The sequence below is a fragment of the Molothrus ater genome, chromosome 12 (assembly GCF_012460135.2).
Source record: "Molothrus ater isolate BHLD 08-10-18 breed brown headed cowbird chromosome 12, BPBGC_Mater_1.1, whole genome shotgun sequence".
Taxonomy (NCBI): Eukaryota; Metazoa; Chordata; class Aves; order Passeriformes; family Icteridae; genus Molothrus; species Molothrus ater.
The window spans coordinates 1337513-1362502 of NC_050489.2; the positions used below are offsets into that span (position 1 = coordinate 1337513).

General features: G+C 43.5%; 1 protein-coding gene across 1 annotated transcript in view; it reads left to right on the plus strand.

The window, feature by feature from the left end:
- Positions 1 to 902: 902 nt before the first annotated feature.
- Positions 903 to 24990, plus strand: part of BEAN1 (brain expressed associated with NEDD4 1) — a 53850-nt gene continuing 29762 nt past the window's right edge. The window contains exons 1-2 of the mRNA XM_036390054.2: positions 903 to 1125; positions 2615 to 2689. Of these exons, the coding sequence (XP_036245947.1) occupies positions 1095 to 1125; positions 2615 to 2689 (106 nt within the window). The 5' untranslated portion in view covers positions 903 to 1094. The remainder of the gene's footprint in view (positions 1126 to 2614; positions 2690 to 24990) is intronic.

The following is a 24990-nucleotide window of genomic DNA, read 5'->3' on the forward strand; positions in this document are numbered from 1 at the left end:
CTCAAGGTACATCAGGACATCAGGGAAGGTATAGGTTGGATATTAGGAAGAAGTTTTTCACCAAAAGAATAATAAAGTACTGGAATGCTCTTCCCAGGGAGGTGGTAGAATCACCATCTCTGGATGTGTTTAAAAAAAGACTGGACATGGCACTTGGTGCTATACTCTAGCTCAGGTGTTACGGCGTAAGTTGGACTCGATGATCTTAGAGGTCTCTTCCAACCTCATTATTCTGTGATTCTGTGAAAGCCACCCAGGGATAGGGAAGTAAAGAAGGCTCTTTACTCCATGTCTCTATAAACAGCATCAGTGGGACCACTCCACAGTCTCCTGCAGAGCTAATAAGCGTGTGGGTGACAGAAACTGCCCATGGAACTTGGATCATGAAAAACTCCAAACTGCTGACAGAACATTCAGAAAAGGGGCCTCACTTCACACATTCTTTACCTAAAAAGCGAATGATGCTTTTCCTAGAAGTAAACAACCAGTTACGAAAGCTCATTCGCTTCAGTACCTGCTGCAGCCCTGTTCCCCCTGTATCCAGCACTACGGCATTTAACAAGCACAGTGAGAAACGTCCCCAAGAGCCCTGGTAACAAGTAGATGTTACGACTGTAGAGTGGGTTTAGCTCTCGCTTGGACTACATGACTACATCCTCCTGCTAGCCCCCATCCAGCCCCACGGAATTATATCCTCCGCACAGCCGGATAATCCCGTCCATCCCCGTGGGTTTACTCCAGGCAGTACCTCCCTTCCAGCCCAAGTGCTGGGCTGGACTCGGCTTTCCGGAGCCGCTGTCCGCCTCCAGCTCCGCATGCAGGCGGCGAATCCCCGCGGCAGCCCCGGTACCGCCGCCCGCCGCTGCCGGGCGCTGCCGCAGGAGGGATGAGCGGCGGGCGCAGCCCCGGCGTGTGCGGCCCCGGGCCCCCCCGCGCTGCCCCCGCCATGTGCGGCCCTGCCCGCGGGGCGGGGGTCACCCGCCCCCCGGCCCCCAGCCCGGGGCCGCCGGCTCCGGCCCGGCCCCGCTCCGGCCCCGCGCACGGCAGGAGGCGGCGGGGCCCCGCCGGCCCCCGGGGAGCCGCGGCGGGGGCGGATGGAGACAGCGGGCACGGCGGCGGGCTGGGGTAAGGCAGGGCAGGGCGGCATGGGGGAAGGTACGGGCTGAGCCGGGATGGGCAAAGGCAGCAGCCGGGGGAAGGTACGGGCTGAGCCGGGATGGGCAAAGGCAGCAGCCGGGGGAAGGTACGGGCTGAGCCGGGATGGGCAAAGACAGGGGCTGGAGCTGAACCGGGCTGAGGGGAAGCAGGGGCTGGGGCGGGCTGGGGAGAGGCAGAGCCTGAACCGAGCCGAGGAAAGGCAAGAGCTGAGCCGAGCCGGGGTAAGGAAGGAACCAAGCTGGGGAAAGGCGTGAGCCATGCCGGGGTAAAAGGTAGGGGCTGTGCCGTGCCGTGCCGTGCCGTGCCGTGCCGTGCCGTGCCGTGCCGTGCCGTGCCGTGCCGTGCCGTGCCGTGCCGGGGTAAAGCAGGAGCCGTGCCGGCCGAGGGGCCGATCCCGGCCGGGTGGGGCACGCTCTGAGGGGCCGATCCCGGCCGGGTGGGGCAGGCTCTGAGGAGCCGATCCCGGGTGGGGCAGGCTCTGAGGGGCGATCCCGGCTCTGAGGAGCCGATCCCGGGTGGGGCAGGCTCTGAGGGGCCGATCCCGGCCGGGTGGGGCAGGCTCTGAGGGGCCGATCCCGGCTCCGAGGGGCCGATCCCGGCTCTGAGGGGCCGATCCCGGGTGGGGCAGGCTCTGAGGGGCCGCGGGAGCCCGTGGGTTGCCGCCCAGCCGCGGGTGCAGAGTGCGGGGATCCCAGAGCCCAAAGGACCCTGCCCGAAAGTTTGTGTGGGCCGGGCCCCCTCCGGAGAAGGGAGCAGCCCCTTCCCGGCCGTGCCCGCGGGCAGGGCAGGGCAGGGCAGCGCCGAGACCCCGAGCCGAAGTCTGTGACACAGCGAGTGACTCTCGGGAATCAGGCTTTAAATCCTCGTCTGCATTAGCAAACGAGCTCATCTTTAAAGAAATCTAAAGATTTGGTTATTTAGGACACGTTTTACTCGTGTGCATTTTGTTGCCTGTAAATATAAATCTTTGAAGAGCAAGTTATAAATATTAAAGCCTAAGTGCATAGGGGGAGTATGTGTATCAGATTTTAGACTAAATTTATTCCAACCCAGTTTGGCACACACATGCCTGATGCATTCAAGCTGCACTCACACAAATCAGGGAAGTTATTTGGTTTTACAGTGGTAGGTGCCGGTTTCAGAGACTGGTGAATGACTTAACAATAATTAGCATATTTATATAACACAATGTTGTTTATACGTTGGGGTTTGGAATCTGAGAGGCATTAATATAATTTCCTGAACAGGAGGGATTCCTAGAAGTGTGCAGCAATGCCTTGTTTGGTGTTTTCCCCCCACTTGAGTTACATCTGTGTGTGCACTCAGGGTCTGAGATGTGCAATCCTGCCCAGAGAGAGCAGGTGAACCTTAACTCAATGTGCCTTCAACTCACATCTGGTACCAAATGAAACCAAACTGTTATTAAGGACCTTTCTCTTCATTTTTCCCTTTTTAGTTATTTTCTTCCATCTTCCTTTCATCTCTGGAAGCTCCATCAGTATTGGGATAGGCAGCAATTATTCCAATCTCCGTAAGTAATCTCTTTTTCATTTTTTTTTTAAACTGCATTATTGGCATGTTTTGCAGTCATGTACAGCTGCAGAAATAATATATTTCAAATTCTCTAGCAGATAAACATCAATCCAGTAAAAAGCAAATAGCTTCCTGACTGAGAAAAAACTGAGTTAACAGAAATGTCCTTAACCTTGTCATCCTTAGGCAGACCAAACTCACAGAAATGACAGAATTGTCTGAAATAAAGGACCATAAAATTTAGTGTCAGGTACGAGTACTTCAATATTTTATTAAAAAAAACTCTTCCTTTCAGCATTTTCTCCCACAACAGCAAACTACCAAATTGACAAATGGAGCACACTGACATCAGTCAAAATTTATATCATTTTGGCACTCATTAGTAAACAAATGTGGCTAAAAATTACTTCCAGTCATTGAAATAAAACAATTCCTGACATTTGACTTCCTTCTGCTCTCCTTTTTATGACTGCCTTTTGTAGTCATTACATGAAGGTTTTTTGAAAAGGAAATACAGCTTTATAGGAGCCAATTATCCTCGTGTCACTGGTCCTATTTTGGCAGAAAACCACATGCACACAGGGAAGCAGGGCAGCATGTCCAGTGTCTTGGATGGAAGAATGCATCATGAAAAAAATACATAACAATTAAACCCACCAAGAGCCCTCTTGAAGCAAGGGCTGCAGCTCAAGAAAAGCTGTGCTGGAATGTTATAATCAGACTGTGACTTTGTAACACTGCTCATGCCCATCTGGCTGAGGAATCTTACAATTACAGGTGCAGTTTAAAGGAAGGACAAGAAGTTCCCTTAATTTCCTTTGGAACATACATGGAGGAACACAAACACAGCTACAATCATTCATAGATAGAAATCACACCCATTTTAATGTTTGCTGTCACAACCTATCATGACAGCAAACTTGGAGAAATTATTCATAGAGTCAGAACCAGCTTCTGGCTACAGCAGGTAGTTTTTGGATCAATCCCTAAGATAACTTTGGTAATCGAGAGCAGAGTTTAGTTGGTAAAGGTGAAGACAGTGCAAAACCAAGTAAATGCCAAGTGCTGTCTTTCAGATTGTCTGGTAATTCCTTAAACTCCTCCAAAACACCACATTAAAGCTGGGCTGAAGAGCAACTGCAAAATCAGAAGCTGCTGCCTAATGATGCCCAACTAGCATCACCCAAGTCACAGAAATATGTAATAGCAGTACAAAAATGTGGACATTGGTACAGCTGCATTGGCAGTCTCCTCATTTGTTAGTGAGCTGCCTGTGGGCTTGGCAAGAAAATCCTGGTGCTGTGCTGGTGTTGTTACAGGTCAATATTGCAAAAAGAATGCTGGGATTATTTGCCCCAAGAAATGTTGGGTTTACATAATGCACAAAGTGATGTTTGCCAGCACTTCACTGCAGGACAGCTTTGTCTTGCATTGGGTTTAGATCAGCAGAGTTCTGTAATAGAACAATTGCAGCAACCAGTTCAGAGGAGTCTGAGGATTGCTCTCATTTCCACGCAGGTGCCTACAAAATTAAGTGGTTTAGATCATGGTTTTCCTTCAGCCTTAACTGAGTGCAGCTCAGCCAGACTTGATGTTCTGGCCCTCTCCACAAGGGCTCTCAGCTGTAATTCCTGTAATTCAAGCCTAGGCTCTGAAATGTTCCACTGACAGGAACAGATAACATTAACACAGCACCAGGTGGGCATTAGCCACAAGTGAAACCATGGCTCATGGGATGCTTTTACAGCAAATGTGGAGAGACCAGACTTATCCCAGGCTGTTTGGAGGTACCACAGGAAGGAGACTCCACAGTGGCCTCTACAGAACTCCTGTAGGCCAGGTACCAGACCTGTTTGCTGCCCAAACACTGAATTTCCTAAGCAAGGGCAAAGGCCCAGGAGCAGGACTGCAGCTCTGCCCATACAGAGTCAGCACTGCTCTAGTCCAGGACAAAGGGGAAAATTCACCCAAGCAAAGTCCAGGCAAGAGAATGAATACTCAGGGATGGAACCCAATGACTGCAACAACACAGAGCCAAGGTGGGCTGACAGGGTCAGAGTTTAACAGAACTTCCTAGTCACAAATAGAATTTGTTTTGACTTTGTTGCTTTAGATGTTTCTTTCTGAGAGAAACATTGGATTTTCTTTGCAAAGTGTTTCTAGGTTTTAGTCAGCTGTGTTTGGATGGTTGGTTGGTTGGTTGGTTGGTTTTCAGAATAAAAAGTCAGATTTAAGAAGATAAACTATTATCTGAAGATAAACTATTAATCAGCAGTCATGAACCTCAGTCAGTGTTTCAAATGCTTAAATGAAGGGGTCCAAAAACTGTCAGAGAAATAAAAAGGCAGAAAAAGTGTTCTATGCAAACTGCCTTCCCTTTCTGCATGTGCCTGCCTCCTCCACCTCCTTCCCAGCACTTCTGAGATTTATCTCTGAGGAAATTGGTTGTAGACACAAGTAAAAGCAATCAAACCAACTGATTATTCAATCAATTATGCAGATTGCCAACACATATGTGGTATTATAAAAAGACAGTTATCTCCAGCTATTTAGTGACTCTATGTATTCAAATGTTATAGGATAGTCCAATTCAACTACATCCCTGCTTTTATAAATAAGAGCTAAAGCTTTAAAATATACAAGCAGCATTTCCAAATCCAGCACTAAGATTCCTGTCTTAGAATCTTCAGAGTCTACAGCCTTGTCTTAACTAGACAGAATTCTCTCACCAAACCAAGAAGGAACAGAGGCATTCCTACTGTGGCTCTCTGTGCACAAAAACCCACCTAAAACAGGCCCAGGGGACACCTCCCAGGAGGGAAAAGTGCAGAAAATCCTCACCCTGGGATCAGTAGAAACACCTTGGAGGTTGTCCCCAGCATCTGGCTCAGGGACAGCAGAGGAGCACATCTGGCTGCCAGCTGTGCTGCCACTGATTCCAGCACTGAGAACTGCACCCTGAGACCCCAGGACAACAATGAAAGGATGAATAAACTTCTACTCATAAACAAGGAAATCTTTCTGCACACAACAAGGATAAAATGCCCTCTCCACTGGGACTCTGCAGCTCTTGATGGCAAATCCTGTCTTTTTCCCTCTCCAAACTCAGCCAGATTAGTGCAGTTGTCTGAGGCACAAACACAATTCCCAATGACAGGATGCACATCAGCAGGAACATAACTGCACATCCCCAGGCACAGAGCCCAGTGCCTCAGTCCAGCCCAGGGAAGAGCCTGAGTGATTTGGGGTCTGTGCAAGCACCCCCAGGAGCTCTCCTGGCCGTCCCACATTTGAGACATGCAGGACAGGAGATCATTTGCAGCTTTGGTGGGAGCTGCTGGCTTGGGGAGGTCCAGGATGCCAGGAGTTTAAGAGAGAGCCTGACAGATCTGCAGCCAGACTTGTGCACAGCATAGCAGGACATCCCCTTGCACTTGTGGGGTGCCTTAAGAAGTGTCAGTGATCAAAGCACCAACATGCACCACCCATTATCAAAAATGCCAGATAACTACATAGGTCTGTGGTGCCAGACACTGAGGGACATGCAATGCAGTTTCCCCTTCTTAAGTGCACAGCAAAATTTAATCCCCAGAATAATCTGTTCTTTTCTTCCTTCATTCTATTTCTTCTCCAAGTGTGGATGTTTTTCTGAAGCTGGCAAAGAGGTTTCCATCTCCTTTTCCTTAAGGGCATACCCCAAATCTCCCTACAGTTTTCCACATTGCACTTCATGTTTTAATGACTCCAGCTGGGCAGGAGGGAAGGATGCTCAAATACCTCCAGAACCACACCTTGGAATCCTTTGTTCCTCTCCTCTACTAAGTAATAGCCAGCATCTTTCTGCCATCAATTTACTTTATGATGCCTTGAAGTCATCTGTTACATGAATAATAATTTCTTCAACTTTTAAATGGAATCAGCACTGGGAAGGGATCCATTTCTCCCAAGCCTGACAGTTTCTCATCCTCCTGTATGAGGATGTAGGCTGACAACTCCAATTCAATCATTTCCATTGTGCCTACTAACTTAATGCTTTCATTTCAAGCAGCTTCTCCCAACTCACACTTCTCCACTTGAAATAATAGATTAGGAAATAATATCTGCATAGTTCCCATGCACCTGCATTGCAAACAGGCAGAGTCTAGTCCAGACTTGCTCTCTCGCAAATAAATAAAATGATGCTTCAGTTTTTGGAGGGGATCTCATCAAGCTGCTACAAGCAGCTCTATCAAGAAACCTCTCAGAGGGGAGCTTTGGTTTAGATCTTGTTTGAGCTGTGTGTTCAGGCACATGCCCAGACACCTTTATGCAGAGCATCCCTCCAGGAGAGGTGGACTCCTCTGTAAAGCTTCCTTACAGTCTCTGTCCTCAGATGTTTAAAGATTTGGTCTACAGCTCAGAGCTGGCAGAAGCATTCAGCTGGCTTTGACAGCATTTATACAAACAGGGATTTTAGCTCCAAGACTTGATACATTTCTTGCTGGAACTTCATTAAATACCCCTGACTTTTTTTCTTTTTTTAAAATTACATTATATGACATAGGGAAGCTTAGTCCTCAAGAACCTGTGTGAAGATAATTCACTAAGGATGTTTCAGCCAAAGCCCCGTGATCTCTGTCTACTCTTAATGCAAGTAGTTGCATTAAGACACTTTGTTTCTGTGGGCTCTTTAATGCTAAGTTTCTTATCTTTTAATTCTCTTTTTAGTTGCAAGAATGTTAATCCCTCTGTTTCCATCTATAAAATGAAGATTTGTCTTTCAGCAACTGTTTTTTCCTTCATTGATAAGTAATCTTTATTAGTTTTGTGGTTTAAGAAAAGCAGCTCTGTAAGCATCTGATCTTCACAGGTTTTCAGCATCCAGCTTTATTTTGATTTAGTTGCAAAATTTCTACAAGATTACTTCTACTTAGAAGCCCCACTAGAACTGCAACTTAATCACTGTAGGTTCTGCACAAAACAACTGGCCTTGTCCTTTCAGATGACAGGTATCTAAAAAACAGAAGGTGGGCAGAGGAAAAAAAGGCTGGCAGAAAAGTCAATTGCTTTAAATTACACAGGAAATTTAGGGAAAGCCTGGCTCTCCTGGCTGCTGGGTGGTGTCTGCCATTGCCTGCCACTGACTCTTGCTAACAAGAGAGGAATTCTCTGAATTCTGTTTCCCCTTACTGAGGACCTGTTTTTTATGGTTAGATGATAAATGTGTTTCTAGAAATTTTCAAACCAGGTTTCTTTGTTGTCACTTCAATGTATTGCCCTGAAACTTGCTCCAAGGGCAGTGGTTACACAGGGAACCACAGGACAGCAGAGAAAAGGTAAAGCCCTGCTGCCTTGACCAGACAATAAAAGCTCTGAGAGGTAAATTAACTGTGGGATTTTATTTTATTTTATTTTATTTTATTTTATTTTATTTTATTTATTTATTTTATTTTATTTTATTTTATTTTATTTTATTTTTTTATTTAAAGACAAATTGCTGCTTTATTGCAGCAGCCATGTTGACAAGTAGCCCAACAATATCTAGTCACTGGATATTGTAATTCCAGTTCTGCCTCAGAGACACATCCAGAGAGAAATGTGAATCCAGAGATTTCTGGTTTGGCCTGGAACTTGGTTCTAAGGGAGGAACACACACTCTGCAAAGAGGAGCAAAAAGGAGGAGCTATTTGGGGTGATTTTTGTGCATCATTTGAAGAGTACATCAAACTGCACTAATGATCACTCTCCTCACAGTAAACACATTTGTGGAATCAGATATTCCTTTAGAAAGAATGTGGGACATTTAATAGTAGACTGAAAACAGTTCCAATGCACCCTCCTGGGTGCTCTGGCTGAACAGCACATCTCTGAGCAGCAATCCCAACCAGAAATGCCCAGATGTTTAGAGAGAGCACAAAATCAAAATAAAACTACACAGACAATTTTATAAAATACTTTCCTTTTAGAACAGTACAATCCTAAATGGAAACATGAGTGGAAACTGCACTTTTGCCATTTGATTCTATTAATCAATCTGAAAGATATCTGAAAACCTGATAAAATAGAAAAAATCCCTTAATTCAGAGTTTTATTTCTGTGCTTCCAATAAAAAATAAAAAAAAACCCAAAAAAACATGTTTCCACTGAATGAAGCAAGCTGTAAATTGGAAATATTCCTAAAGTTGCAGACATAAGATCTGCAACTCTTAAGGAGAGCTGCAGCATCTGTAGAGGTAAAAACAAGAACTCTTCCCCAGATTTTCAAATGATGATTCCCAAATAGAGCCAAAGGCAATGTGGTAAAATGCAGGGATGAAGGTGGTGTTAAGGTACTGTAGTAGTACAGAAATGACATCCTGTGTCTGTGCTCTGGTTTAAGGTTAGTGTGCTTGCCTTTAGTTGCCATCAGTGCAAAAGTACTGAGGAACTGGTGGACACAAGAAGTCGCCAGAGATGAGAATTGTCTTCCTTACATTGTGTTTGGCACAGGTTCCTCTGTCATGCTCCTCTAGATCATAGGTACAGAGCTTTAAACATCAGCCCAGCCTGGGCCATGAGTGGTTCATTCGATATCACTCACTGGCTGTGGTGACAACTGGGTACCCACTCCCACAGAGACACAACTGGGGGGACATGTGGCTAAAGAAATTGGTATTATTGACACAGGAAAATTAGCTGCAAACTTTTATTATTACTGTATTTTAATATTGATGCAGATTAGTTTTCAACTTGTGGGTCCATTTTTTTGCATCACATCTATATAATACTGCCCCTTAGCCTAAATTTGATGTGGCCATTTGATGTTCCTAAGTTACCAGTTTCCATTTGCTAAATCCATCAAGCATGGGCTGGTTTAGAATCCACACCCTGCACCCCATTGCATGGCCCTCTCTGATGGGAACAGGTGAAGAACAAGAAAGGGCTCCTCTGAGAGAGGCTTCTTAGCTCCTTGGCATCCATAGGAAAAACGGGTTTCAAATCAATTTTAGTTTTAAAACATGCTTGAAGACAAACACCTTTTGGCAGCATGTACTGGGACAGAAGGATCACCTTGGGAAGTGATGCATTTTTTCACCAGTGAAACAATCAGTCTCAAAAGAATTTTCATTGCAAACAACTGAAAGCTCATTATTTGCTCAGTCAGTCTGTGATGCCTCTGTCCCTGCTGGCTGTGCCTCACTCTCTTCCTCAAAAGAACACTGACATGATTTTAGTCTTCATCATTTTGGGGATTATTATACAGCTCCCTTTGAGAACAGATGGGACATTTGTATCATCTGGATTCACAAAACACATAATTTGCACTTGCTACAGCTGGGATAGGTTTGCACACCCATTTTTTAACCATCATTACCCCACAGCTCCTCAGTCCAAAGGAAATTGGACCTGCCCCTGTAATGTTTTACAGTTGACAGTGTGAATCCCTGAGGCTAACAGAACATCACTGTGGGTTTCTGGTGTTCTCACAAAGCCCAGAGCCCAAAGTGACTTCCCCAGTTCCACAACAGCTGGCAGCACACAAAGCACAGCATTGCCTCCTGGGACATGAGGTGTTTGGCTTAGAGGGACCTTCAAAGTGGAGCCAGCGAAGTGGTGAAAGGTAAAACAGGAATTTTATGTTGCAGGAACTGTAGAGAATTTTCATATGTCCAAAAAGTGGTGACATCACAGCAGTGGTAGAGGAGAGGTGTTCTGAACTGATAAAAACAGGGGCAGTGGTGAAGATACAAAAGAGTGAAACTGAAGCAACTTCATAGAGGTTTAAAATCATTAGGGCAACTTCAAAATAGATTAGGAATTAAACATTTATGGATGATATCACCAATTACTTACATATGACAGTTACTTACAAATGACAATTAATATGACAATTATTACCAGGACCAATTACTCCAATAAATTTCCAAATAAATTATTTTTCCCTTTGCATCATTCTTCTGTTTGACATTTGCAATGACTGTGTAACCAGTCCAACACCAATAAAAAATGTTTCCATTTAGACAAGGACTACCCTTGGCACCACAAAGTATTATTGCTTAGCAGCTGCTTCTATCATTTTATTAACTCTAAGAAAAACCCCAAAACTAACAAAGCAACAAACAAACAAGCAAATCAACCCACGCCCAGACAGGAACTCCCACAAGGTTAATGGCTGGGAATTCCATGCCATTTTACCTGGAATTGTCTGAGATGCCTGCCAGAACTGCAGAGGCCATTTGGGAGGTGCAGATGATGTTTGAAGGCTCACAGTGATCCTGGGAGGTGGCAGAGCTGCCAGGTGCAAGGGCCCAGGCTGAGATTTGCTGTGGCACTGCTGGTGATGTTTATGAATTGGGGACACTGCCATCTTCCCGTGGGGCAGCTGTGCAGGAGAGAAAACCAGGAGCAATTACCCAAAGTGCAGGATTTGCAGCTGTAAAGGGAGACAAAAGGTTCCAAATTAAAAATCCTGGAGAGCTAACAAAGCTCATGGAGCAGCAGTGCCTGTGCTGGGTGCCAGCCTGCACCTCTTCAAGCTGGGCCTGAACCTTTGCTCACCTCTGCAATGTTTTAGATTGTTCACATAGAGTGGCCTGGATACAACCTGAATTCATAATGCTCTGCTGAAAATTAAAGCTGATTTCCAAAGAATCTGCACAATTTTCTGTACAAATTCTGACTTCCCAAACTTAAAAATATTTAATTTAGTCATTCATTAACTGTTTTCTGTCTGGTCTACTTCTCTTTTTCTTTATTGGAAGACTCTGCATGTGTCAGTGCACACTCAGATGCACTTGTCAGACAATTATTTGCATTTTTGTACCATCCAAACAAGATCACCTTCAATAGCTCTTCTGGTGAAATGGGAAAAAAATTATAAAACAATATATTCTTTGAATAATGTAGGAAGTTTTTACCTCTCTTTTCCTGAAGAATTTTCTGACTTCCTGATCTCCATAATTTTGTTTGTTCCATATAGTATGTTAATAGATTTCTAACCTAAGAAACTGGAATATATTTACATAAGTTCTCTTTTCAATTATTTGCTCAGTGGTTTAGATGCTTCAGTGGGACACTGAAATTCCATGGGATATTTTGTATTGTGAAGTGTAAAGCACACAAGAAAACCCCATATACTTCCTTATACAGAGATGCCCCAGTTCCCATTAAACTCAGTGTCATGCAGCTGCTGTTTGAATGTTGATGGGTGTGAAAAGCCAAACTGCTGCTGCTGCAGGCAAACCCTCAGAGCTTCTGGCATGGGAAGGGCTGGCCCTGCTCAGATGTGACAAGTGGCACCAGTCCCACCCACGCTCCCATTTCTCATGCAAATATGTTTTGTACAGGTGAATGCATGACCTGAAACTGCTTTTCTGGCTGTCTCTGCTTTGAGAGGAGGAAATGTCTGTTCATTGATGTCTGTGTGCAAAGGAACCCCAGTGCACTATCAAAGGACAAGAGAAAATTATTTTTTCCCTTCTCTAGGCAGAGAGCAGTGATTCAGTTTTCTACTCGGCCCCCCAAAATCAACAGCAGCCCTGGGACACAGCTTCAATCATTTAATGAGGGGCCAGTAAAATGTTTGGCTGCAGGCAGAGCTGCTGACCCTACTGCATAGGATTTCATGTCTCTGCAAACCAACTCTGAGTTTATGGCTCCATAAATTCACGCAAGGCTTTATTAGGAGTATTGAAAAATCTTCCCCACTCTGTCATACTCAGTTCCTACCCTTAACTGTCAAATTGGAAAGGGACCATGACAGTGTTATACTTACAGCTAAGGAGGTCTGAATCCAGTCCTTCAGGCTTATAGAAGATAACAGATCTCTTTTTTTCCCCCATTTAACCATTTTGAGTGTTCAGCTGGGGTGAGGATGCATTGTTTTGGTTTGGGTGTTCAAGCACATCAGGCAGCCAGAAGGCAGGCACCTCAGCCTTGTGATTTCCCTGGTGTGCTTCACCTGGACCTCCTGTGGCTCAAACCCATGGAAAATGCCCAGAACAGCAGGACAGGAAGGATTTGTTTCAGTCTGAGACCCTTTTCAGGTCTGACAAAGCAGAGGGAGCTGTCATCCAGCCCGGCCTTTCAAAAGCAGCAAGATTGACTTTCAGAGGGAATTGCTTGTTACACAATGTATTGTTTCTGCTCCTTTCAGATGAACTGAGCTTTCTGCTGAGTAAAAATGAACCACACTGTGGTGACAGACTCTGCCTCTTACACTGGCTGTGCTGTCACTTGAAAGGGGACTGTGGCAGAGTCCACATGTCCTTGAAACTGTTCAAGTGAGTTCCCCTTCACTTTCCTGAATCATGCCCCCACATTCTGGGAATGTGAATCCATCTGCTCACCAGCTCAGTGTCTGCAGCAATAGGCTGCTCTGAACAATAGGTTTCATCTGGTTTTGCTGTTGCAAGGACATGGATGTTTAGAGGCTTATTTATTCATCTGTCTAAATCATTCATACTGGATGCTGAGTTCAAGGACCATGTGTGGTTCAGGCAGCAGTGGGAATGCAAGCTGTGGTCAAGCTCAGAGTGTATTAAGCTAATGTATTATGAAAGCTACTGCCCTGAAATGCCAGTTGAGGAGGGAAAAGGAAGGAAAAAAGCCTAAGAAAGGCAGTTGCCATTGCCAGAAACAATTAGGCACTGGCAGCTCTGCAGAGCAGTGGCTGCTGGCTCGGCCTCTGCAGTGGGAAGTGGAGTGTGAATAACCAAAGCACCTCACAGCTGATGCAAGTGATGTTAGGCCAGGGGGAGAGGGCAGAATTACTGTGAGAGATAGCCAGTGTATTTAAAGGAGTCATGGGGTACTTTTGATACAGAGTGCAGACAGTTTTAGCCATTTGTTTTAAAACCAGATTTGTTGCAAAGGAGTTGAAGGAGGTGTTGAAAGATCTCTGATGAACACAAGAATGCTGCAGTCTCAGCAGCTGCTGTTTACAAGCAAACTTGGAGATGTAACCACCTCAGCTTCTTCAGTTCCTGCCTTGTTATGTTTACACGTTAATGTCAAGCTGCAGTTTTAACACTGAACCCTTCCTTTTAGCATACTCACTTTGTGACTAACAATATCTAAGAGACAAACTGCTTTTAGACTTCTATTCTACACTCTACAAATAGCATTGATCACATGCTGTCACTAATCACTTGTGGATTTCAGTTACCATGACATTTTACACAGAGAAGCGTGGCCTCAATGTGCAGAAGGACCAGATGTTACAATGGCAGAGTGGACTGTAAAGACACTTCAGGTGAAAGTAACCCAAAAAGTGAGATTCAGGAGTGAATAATACACCCCATCCTCCAATAGGCATGAGATACACGGAGAAAAATGCAAAGTAAAATGTCACACTCTGGACATGCAGTGTGAACAGCAGGTCCTCACCACCTTCCCTGCTCAGCACCACCCACTCCCAGGCTGTCCAGAGCAATTCCAGCCCCACACAGCACTCTGACAAGAGAGCAGCATCCAGGTTAGATCCAAGGAGCACAGAAGATTGTGCCTTTACACTGAGAATTCCTAAGGTTTGCAGTTGATGTGCATGGGAGGAACATAAGACCTGAATTTAGGCAAGATCTCATGTTCTTACACTCTGAATTCATAACCTGATCAGCAGAGATTACAGCTGGAATGGGGTTGTGGATTTTCCTCTGAGAAAACATATTGGGTGTGGCTGTGAAAGGTTTAATGGGAACACACCAGTTTGGATGATCTTGCATTTTGCCAGGATCCCATGATACCCTTTAATCAATTGCATTGCACATAAGATGTGTTCTTTTCTGCCCTTTTATGAAGGTGTGCATAAAGTAGTGACTGGCAACAATCTTCTTAATAGATGCAAATATATATTTTTCTAAATGCAAAGCTGTCACTTCAGTGCTAGTAAAAAGGCTACAGGAATGACAGCTGACAAAATAAGAGTCAAGTACTCACAGGTTTGCTCTGAACATATTACAGCCATTAAGAGCTCCAAACCAACAGAGCATTTGCAATAGTTACAGGAGTGCACAGAGCTCAGAAACTGCCTGGGGGAAAATTCGTCATTTGTCAGTGCAAGGACTGATGATCTCCAGCCTTCTCCAGGACACTGAGTGTTCACAAGTGACCCTGGGGGCAGTGTCACCCCTGAGGTACCAGCAGCTGCCGCCCCACAGGGACCCTCCAGCCAAGGCAGCTGCCAGAGCCCTGTGCAAGCCCTGCCACAGAGCAGCAGGCACAGCAAGGCTCCCCAGAGTTCCCCTGGTGCAGCATTCCCTCCAGCCAGCCTGCCCAGGAATGCAGGACACACAGACACACAGACAGACAGACTCCAAGGGCTGCCAGGCACATTTCCAGAGCAGCAGTGTCCACATCAGGAAATCATCCATGAACGTGTGGCTAAATCAGCACATCAAAAACTGCTTGTGTATAAAACCCCCACCTTTGGGACTAATATATAGGTAACATCATGTAAGGTATATAATTATATACCTTACATATTTTATTTTATATATATATATATATATATATATATATATATATATATATATATATATATATAGTATATCTATAATAAATATATATTATATTATATTATATTATATTATATTATATTATATTATTATATATTATTATATTATATATTATTATATTATAATTTATATATTATATATTTATATATATTATATATATTATATGTATATAATATATATTATATAATATATATTTTATATACTATATATAATATATTATATATTATATTTTATATATTATATATATTTATATTTATATTTATATTTATATTTATATTTATTATTATATATTATATTATATTACATATTATATACCATACTTATTACCTAACATCTTGGGGATGAGTATATATCTAAATATACATGATATATATGTATCATATTTACTACTTTTCCTCCTATCTGTGTGCAGGATAGAGGCACTCCACTTGAATCATTCACTGTTCTAATTTCTGACTTTCTGGTTTTGTAATGCATTTAGCCCATAGGGTAGAAAACACCTTGTTTCCTTCAGAATAGATTTGATATATTTGATATACCTGTTTCATCCTAATATATTTTAGGACATTTAGGACTTCCTGGCAGGATCCAAGCACCTTGTGTTGTCCTCTGAAAGCAACAGTCATTTTAAAGAACTGCATCCTTGAGCCATAAAGCGTGAATGAAAATACCTGACTTTTTCATGTTAGTTGCCATTATTCTTTCTCATCTTAGATTCCTTACATTTACTTTACAGTTAATGGTATCTCGATTCAGAAACTTAATTTTCCTTTTATTTTGGCCAACAAAAACTTCATCTACTTCATATGAAACCCATAAATAATAAAAACCAGGAACCAAGAAGGGAGTATAGTTCCTTTATAGCATGTTTTTCTGTTAAATCATTATTAATAGATACCTTTAAAGCTTTTGTCCATCATAGCAATTATCCATTACTTGTGTGTGTCCTTGGACAATTTCTCATGTTGCTTAAGGGCATTGATTAAGCATACAAATAGATCTATCACCTAATATTGTTGTTTATTTATTTAGAGGTTTTCAGGGACATGAGGATTGCCACCTTTTTTGAATTGAAAAGGATTTTATATAAATAAAAGCAGGAATAGATAGATAGATAGATAGATAGATAGATAGATAGATAGATAGATAGATAGATAGATAGATAGATAGACAGAGAGATGAAATTTACCTTCATATTATTACTTCAACAACCTAAAAATCTTTTGATAAATGGCTTTAAGTGACTTTAACTTTGGTTTTTAACAACAGGCAAGTGCAGCACTCTATAAAGTTCCAGCCATCAGACTGTCAGTACTAAAAGCCCTACAGCCATCATCTCCCTACCTTTGTTTAGAGGTCACATCTGCATCCCCCACCCTCACACACACAAATTCCCAGTGGAAATTGGAACCTTCTGCTAAATGGCTGTTTCTTCAAGGACAAGAAGTGACACAATATTTTCTGATTCCCAGTGCTGGTTGCCAGCAGTGCTCCCACTGCTCTGTGTGTTTCTGACTCACATTAGCAGGGTGCAGCAGGACCTCTTACTCACTGCAGTTATGATGAATTAACTGCAAAGGAGGAGGAAGAAGACAGCTGTTGTTTAGGCTTTTTTTAAACCCAAACAAAACCTGTAGTCCAGATCTCTGCCATGCAATATGGTGTTCCTTGACTGCAAGTGCCTCAATGGATGCTAAGCAGATGTTTTGAAATTAATTTCCACTGGGCTGGAAGTTTGTAATTCTCATCATAAATCATAATGTAAAACTAGTGCATAGATAGGTTAACATTTCCATTTTCAGTGTGTTACAAATAAATAATTTCTACACTGTAAATATCTAGCAGAATAAAGCTATATTTCACCTTTGGAGCTGTCTGTGAAAACAGTCCTTGGCAAAGTTCTTCATTACCAGCCAGAAGGACAGCTTTATATTTCTACAGGAGGCTGAATCAGCTCCTCAGATCTTCCCTGCAGCTTATCAGGATTTTTCTGTGAACCTCAAGAGTTCCAGGGAGTGTAACTCACAGCAAAAGGGGAAGAACTATCAGGTAGAAGACCTTCACCAGCATCTGTTCTTGCTGACAGCTTGACCCAGACTAAGTAGGCTTGAGATTACTCCCTCAGCCTAAAAATGTCTGAGTACAGGAGGCCCCCACCTCGTCCTCTGCAGAGAGGGATGTGTCCCTAAGTGCCATTGGGATCACAATCCCTGTTTCTCATGAAAGGACTGGACACACCAATATTGCACAGCACTCACCAGGCCATCAGATGAGCCCTCCAAGTACAACTGCCAGACTGTGTTCCATCTAATTAGCAAAGCAATTTTGTGATAGAATCAATTAATTACAGTGCCAGGCAGATGGTGATAGAGCCACACGGTGTGCAGAACTCTGTCTCTTCAATTCACTATCTGGAATATTATATTTATCAAAGTCACAAGGCCTTTCAATGCTGATAACATCCTTTACTGTGTTATTTTGGTCTGCTCTATTTCAATTTTGTTCCAATTCTTTCCCCCACCTCTGGCTTTCCAGAAACCCAAATATCTTTCAGTAAGGCTGAAACAGCCTTATAAAATAGTTTGTGTTATGAGCAGTAATGGCAGCTGGTGGTTATGCAGCACCTTAAAGAACTCCTTTATCTTTTGGAGCCCTGTTGAAAACTCTGTGCAATAATTTGACTTTCAAACATGCATGAAACTGGAAAATGAGAACCATTTCAGGTGCTTCTGAAAAATAGGCTACCCCCCCAGTAAATGCCTACAAGCAGGACTTAAGTACTTTTGGTTTCTACTCACAAGCAAATCTATCATCAGCTTTTGAGATAATGGAATTTTTGGTGGACTACAGCTGTACAGGGATTCCAAGGGAAGCTCACCATATACAACCTTATTTGGAAAAAAACCCAGCAGTTCAGTCTCAGGTATCAACTAACAGAACAGACCAGTCACCCAGAGAACTGGGATAAAATACAGGAACCAAAGTATTGGGATGTATTTCCTACTGCCCCAAGAAAACTTCCCCATCAGTCTGAATCTGGTCAATTATTCCTGTCAATGCTGGAGTTCTTAAAAATGAATCACAGAAGCATTGTGGGGTTTTGCTTTGGACTGGACTAGGTCCTCTCTGATGGCACTTAGGTTCAAACTGGAGCTGTGGTGTGATTATTCAGGCCCTTCAACTAAACCCTAAATTCAGATTCTAGAATCTCAAAGCATGGAAGGTTGTGCTTTGTGCAGGTTTGAAAACAAGAAGTTTTCCCACTGTATACCAAATTAGTCCAGTTCTTGGTTTTGGTCTGAGAAAGGTTTATCTTTAAACAGACATAAATAGCCAAGTTCCTCAGTCTGTTACATGTGCCCACAGTGCATTCACTGCAGGGCTTCTGGACTGGCCTGTCACTAAAGAATATTCATGAGATCTGCTTCTTAAAACATTGGCAGTTCACCAGCAACAGAAGCAGATTAATGACAGAGGGAAAGGAAAATTACTTTCAAAAACCTCCAGCTCACTGTGCCATTAGTAGCTAATCCAATATCCTGCTCTTGTCCCTCAGAGGGAATCAAAGCCTTTGTTCTGGCAATGATAAAATCAGATTCACTGGTGTCTACAGCAGTGACCAGGAGGCCTCAGCACTCATTAGATAACAGACTGCTTTGTACCAGCCATGCAGGATCTCAGAAATGAGAGGGACAAAGCAAAAAGAGATGCTAAGGAAGGAGTTCAGAAATAAATCCTGAGGAAAGGGGAAACCCAGACCTGGCAGCTCTTTCTCAGCCATATCACACCAATTTTACTGTCACAAAACTCATGGAAATCTCAGGCCACAGCTGTGAGAATGAAGCCATGGAGTTCTGAGGAGATCCACCACGGTTGGGGGCAGTCTGGTCACACTGGGGCTCTTGTGCTGTTTGAACAAGCATGAGCAAAAGGCAGAGACAGCCCATGTGTTCTGTTTGAGACAGGGAGAGAGATTCCCCAGGGCCTACACAGAGAATGGTGCTTGGAAAACAAAGAGGATCCACAGTATTTTACACATCCTTTCAGACCTAGGCACGTGCAGAAGAAGCTTTGTTGCAGCCACAGTGAAGTGAATTTTCAGGGAAGGAACAGAGGAAAAACTCAGGTCCTCAAAATCAAAATCCACAGTATCTACTGAGAGTAAGAGTGGACTTCCCAGGGAGGCTGGCTTCCAGGATGGATTTCCATCATATGTTCAGCATATTGCTGCAAGGTGGAAAACATCTGTGCTATTGCCACAAACCAGGCTGGCAGGAAGAGCCTGAACAAGTGGTGGAGCAAACAAGAAGAATGTGGGAGGAGAGAATCTTTGTTCTTTTTGTAGCACCTCACACATGCAGTTTCCCAGCCATGGCTCCTGGGCATTATGGCTATGTAAGAATATCAGTCCTGGTGTGCTGAGCCAGGCTCCAAAATTCCTGAAAGGCTGTTTAGGGCATCACAGTAACCAACAAGAGCCTGAGAAGCCACATGTGTGATTTATGGAGAGGATTCCAGTGCAGCCCTCAGTGTGTGCTTCCCACAGCTGAGTGTGCACACACAAACACACAGAGCTCTGGACAGGAGGGGCTTCGTGCAGAAAAAAAATCAAATATAACTTGATACTTCCCGTTTTATTAGTAATTAAACATTGCATAGAAAAACTGAGAATAATCCTGTCATGAAGATTTTACTTAAAGCTCACATTAACAGGAGGTTTCTGTTTGTTCCAAGAGCAGCATCTCCACAGCCAAGCCCCCAGATTGCCTCTCTGGGCAGCACCTCAGGCCTTGGGGGTTCATAACCTCCATCCCTCTTCAGCAGCTTTATAGAAAGTCATGTATATAATCCTGCCCATGGAAAGTCCTCTCTAGGTAAAAGGATAAAGGAGGGGGGGAAGCAAAAAAAAAAAAAAAAAAAACAGCATGCAATTCAGGGGCAGCTTAGGAAATAAATTCTTATAATCATGCTGACTAATTTGGAAAGAAAAAATAATGTCAAAATAAAAAGTTCTTATTGCAGGATAGGTCCCCAGCATTCAGTTAATTTTTACCCTCCATAGCTGTCCTGGCTTTCAGAAACAGAATTGTTGCCTCCTAGCTTACTGTGAGCTTAATTTTAGCAGTTAGGAAGCAAAGCCCTTGCATAAAATATTGCATTTAATGGGCACCTACCATGAAATTCAGCCTAATGGGAAAGAACATGAACTGTTTTCAAGTGTATTGCAAGTATGATTATATTTACCTATTCCTTTCTGGCTCAGTCCACCAGAATCCCCAGACAAAAAACCACATTCCTATATTTTTCTTCCTCTCCCTTTCTCTTTCCTGTGCTCTCTTTTCTGATTGAGGGTGGTTTTTGCTGTTAAATCCTCTTGGATGGGAAGTAGAACCACTTCTAGGACTTAACAAAAGCATTGTCCTGTGTGCATTCAGGGGAAGCTGCCCTCAGAAGCAATGCATGGATTCATTCCAGTTGAGAAAACAAGCTAAAATTTCCCTGGCTGGAAGAGGAAATCAAATGTATGACCTTTGCTCAAGGGTTAGCCACACATTTCTCAGAAATTACTCTTGGAAAAGTGGTGTTGACCTGTAGCACGTAAGATGTTCCTGTCTTCATCTCCCCCTTGTCTCCTTCTCCACCACTCATTTAGCATGAAGCTAAAGAACAAAAGAATTGAGGTTTAGTGTCTCACTTTACCTATCTCCCTTTTTATAGGCTGTATTTTCTATCTAGAGACTTTCCTGAAACCATGAGAAAGTAGATGTAAAGGGTAAAATTCTGCTTCAGGTTTAAACACACATTTTCATTGGTACCAAAGAATTCATCCACTGAAGCCAAAGAGAATCACAACCTGTGTAATCATTGCTCCCAGTCCCAAGGGTCACATGAGTGGAGGCTTTCATCTTGAAAAAAACCTGGTTTATGTAACTTGACACTTCTCATTTTATAAGTAGATAATTAAACACTGCACAAGAGCTGAAAATGATTCTGTCATGAAGATTTTACTTAAAGCTCACATTAACAGGAGGTTTCTGTTTGTTCCAAGAGCAGCATCTCCACAGCCAAGCCCCCAGATTGCCTCTCTGGGCAGCACCTCAGGCCTTGGGGGTTCATAACCTCCATCCCTCCCCAGCAGCTTTATAGAAAGTCATGTAGATAATCCTGCCCATGGAAAATCTTCTCTAGGTAATCCTGCCTGGACTCCACCAGGATGGTGAACAGAATCAAGACACAGAACAGGAGACTTTGAGGCAGATATGTTTGAACACTGTCCAAACTTGGGCTTTGGACAAGCCTTGTCCAAAAAGCTGATTTCAAGAGAGGCACGGTACTGCTATTTAAATATCAATTGCATAAACACAGCAGAATTTTAAATACTAAATCTTGAAAACATTAAATGTTAACCTAATGACTGCATTCTTTGTTTCCATTCATTTCATTGCATGCCCTTTTAGAGCTGGTCCAGCTGAAGGAAAGGAATTTGCAATTTCACAGTTCTCTTGCAAATTTGTAGCCAGGTTTCTCCCAGTCCTTGCCAGCAGTTCCAGGGAAGGCACACAGACCTGATCCAGATTGTCAGAGCCAGGCAGGTACTCAGGAGGGGCATTTCAGAGAGGTTCAACCTCCCTGCAGGTGCATCCAGGCTCTTCTTACTGTCCAAATGGGAGAGCAAGAAATTCCTGAAACCAGCTCCAAAGGGAACTTCCAGAAGTGGAGAATATTTGCTCTTAATCTGTGGGATACTGTCACACACCACTGAAAGAGATGGGAACACCCAGCTTTAAGGAACCACTGAAGGAACACAAATGGAAGGGTTATCAGAGGCTCTGGCAGGAAATAATCCCAGCTCAAGAGGCCTAGATTGCCCCATGCCTGCCAGTTTCCTTCTGAAGTCATTTCAGCTGCCTTTAATATCAATTTTTCACTCAGCAAATGAATGTAACTGTACTTGTCAGCTTGGCAAATTGCTGTATCATAGTACCCTTGCACTTCCATGAAGCAACAAAATTATATTCCTTATATTCAGGAATTCCTTTATTATACAATCTTCTCTATTAGGAAAATACTTAAACATCCCAAAGAAAAATATAAAGGGATGGGGGAAAATAAAAAACAACCCAATCAGTATCCAGTTTGGGGGCAACTTAGTAAGTCAGTTCTTGCAAACACTCTGACTAATTGAGGCTCCTTAAGGTATCACACTGCTGTACTGATAGTTTAAGCAGTCTTTGTCAGGCAGTTAAATTCTGTATTCACTGCTGCTGGTAACCCTTACTTCTTCTTCACTTGCATAGTCCCAGGCTGTGACCTGCAGACAGGTTTCAGCTCTTTGGAGCATTCACTACAGGTATCAGTGTTTAATAGGGGAGTTTAGGTTGCTGTGGAAATCACCATCTACTGTTTCCCTGCCACAACAAAATTCCTTTTGCCTATAAAAATCCTGCTGCTGGGCTGGTTATAAATGTCATAGATTACCTTAGTCTGGATTATCAACACTAATGACAACAATATCTTCTTCTTTTACAACTTTTATTTATCCTTTCTAAGGACCCATTTGGAAGACTGCTTCTTCCAGTAGCTATGTTTGTCAGTATATTCTTCCTCTTTTATTTGCTGGCACTTGGTTTTATTTAATGAGTATTTTACTGCCTGCTGAGGGTCAGTATTTGTTGATCTTGCCTGATACAGAAAATCCCACTGACACACTATCAGCTTCTGTAAGCAGAAATGAACAAAAGACACAATTGCAATAGCCCGGGAGTAACTGTTAATAAGAGCAGAACTTTTATCTGGTTTTGCATCTCTGATTTGACAGCTTATCTTTTCAGAGGCTAAAAGGAGCAGAGGGCTTAGGAATAACAACTGAGCACAGAGTTCTGGTCCCAGGAAACAAGAGAGACAAACCTGCAGGGCTGTGGCCCCTTTGCCTCCCCCTGGAAGCACTGACAATGGCTGAGGGAAGGCAGGAGCCTGAACACAGGAGGAGGAGCAGGGACAAGCAAAGATTGCAGTGCCAGCTCCTCCTGACATGGGACAGGCATTGGGATGATGGCTCCCCTTGTCCCATGAATTTAGAAAATGCTCAGTTCTGCTAAATACAGCCATTTTCAAGATTTAACACAGTAAATTATCTGACAGGATATAAAGAATGACCAGTTCTGTTTCATAGTGAGAAATGATCAGTAGTATTGTTACATTCTGAAATAAATATTAACATATTTCTCTGAATGGCTGCCCTTTTTTTGGGGAGAAGCCAAGGTTTAAAAGTTTCTATCAAGGCAGCCTGTGAAGGCTGCTCCAAAAACCCACAAACACAGCCAAGAAACTGTTCTTGTTAAAGGAGTTACCTTGCTATGCCTTTTCCTTCATCTGTTATATGAATCTATGAATTTCAGCAAAAGCCCTTTCCAACTTTCTGGTAATTTTGATTTTAACACTTCTATAATACAAACTTTGAACAGCAGACAAGCCCATCAGCAAGGCAAAACCCTCTCCCACAATCCAAAGTGGTGGAACAGTGACAGTTTTAGAACATGAATCTCAGTGCCTCCTGAATTAGAAAATTTTGTAGAAATAAAATCAAGGATGCATTTACAGAGCACAAATTATGCACATAAGCACCTTCCTGAACTGAGGCTCAGCTTCAGTACCTTTATAAAAAATAGCAGACTCTTGGTTTTGGCACATTATGAAATATGAGTTAGTGGAAAACACTCTATGCTGTGGAACTGAGAATAAGATGAAAAATACAGAATGAACAGAGTGAATAGAAAACAGCCAGCAGGGCCAGAGGACATAACACCTCCTTGAAATCCTAAATTCAAATCTGCCTTGAGTCCTAATTGAAATAATGTGGCTGGTTTCATCTGGGTGGCTTCCAGAAGAGGCTTGTTCCTATCACTGCATTGCAAGGGAAGTGTTTGCAGCTGCCAGACTTTGTTCCCCAGAGGGGAGTGACAAATAAATGCATTTTACATATAAATACATAAATAGGGCAGGAGAAAAGTGTGTAAAGTGGTAGACAAGAAAATATTCTGATGTCTCTTGTTAAGCATCACTGGTGACTCCCATTAACAAGAGCCATTCCCAGAACCTGTAAATGATGTTTATAAATGAAAGGAAGCCTGAGGACGCCCTGTCTGGGAGGAAAATGGAAGTGCCTGCTTCAATCCCTCTGTGTGGGATAGTCAGGGAAATGCACAAAGCAGGGTCTGGGAAGGGACACCAAGGAGTGGAGGATCCAACTCAGAGAACGCTCCTGGCACTGACTCCTTTGTGACACACACTTGGGAGTTAGACTGGGAAAAGGGTCTGGGAATTCAGCATTCTTTCAGTGCAGCTAGAGGCATGAAAACCTTTCTTGTCATGCCTGGGTTCAGCTCTCTGGCCCTGGGAGTGCTGGATAAATCTGAATTCCTGTTTGGGCTTGGAGCTCCTGGGTGCCCGTAGGGAGCTCTGCCACCCATGGTAGTGACATGGCCCTGCCTCTGCTCCAGAAGGAGGCCTGGGACCTGCCCGTGGTGCTCCAGGAGCCAGATCCAGGTGCTGAGCCAGGCTTTGGGAAAGGTCTCTGCTCCCAGCCTGGCCATGCAGGGCTGTGCAGGCACAGCTCCCAGATCCAGGTGCTGATCTTTGGGAAAGGTCTCTGCTCATGGCCTGGGCATGCAGGGCTGTGCAGGCAGAGCTCCCAGATCCAGGTGCTGATCTTTGGGAAAGGTCTCTGCTCCCATCCTGGCCATGCAGGGCTGTGCAGGCACAGCTCCCAGCTCCAGGTGCTGATCTTTGGGAAAGGTCTCTGCTCCCATCCTGGCCATGCAGGGCT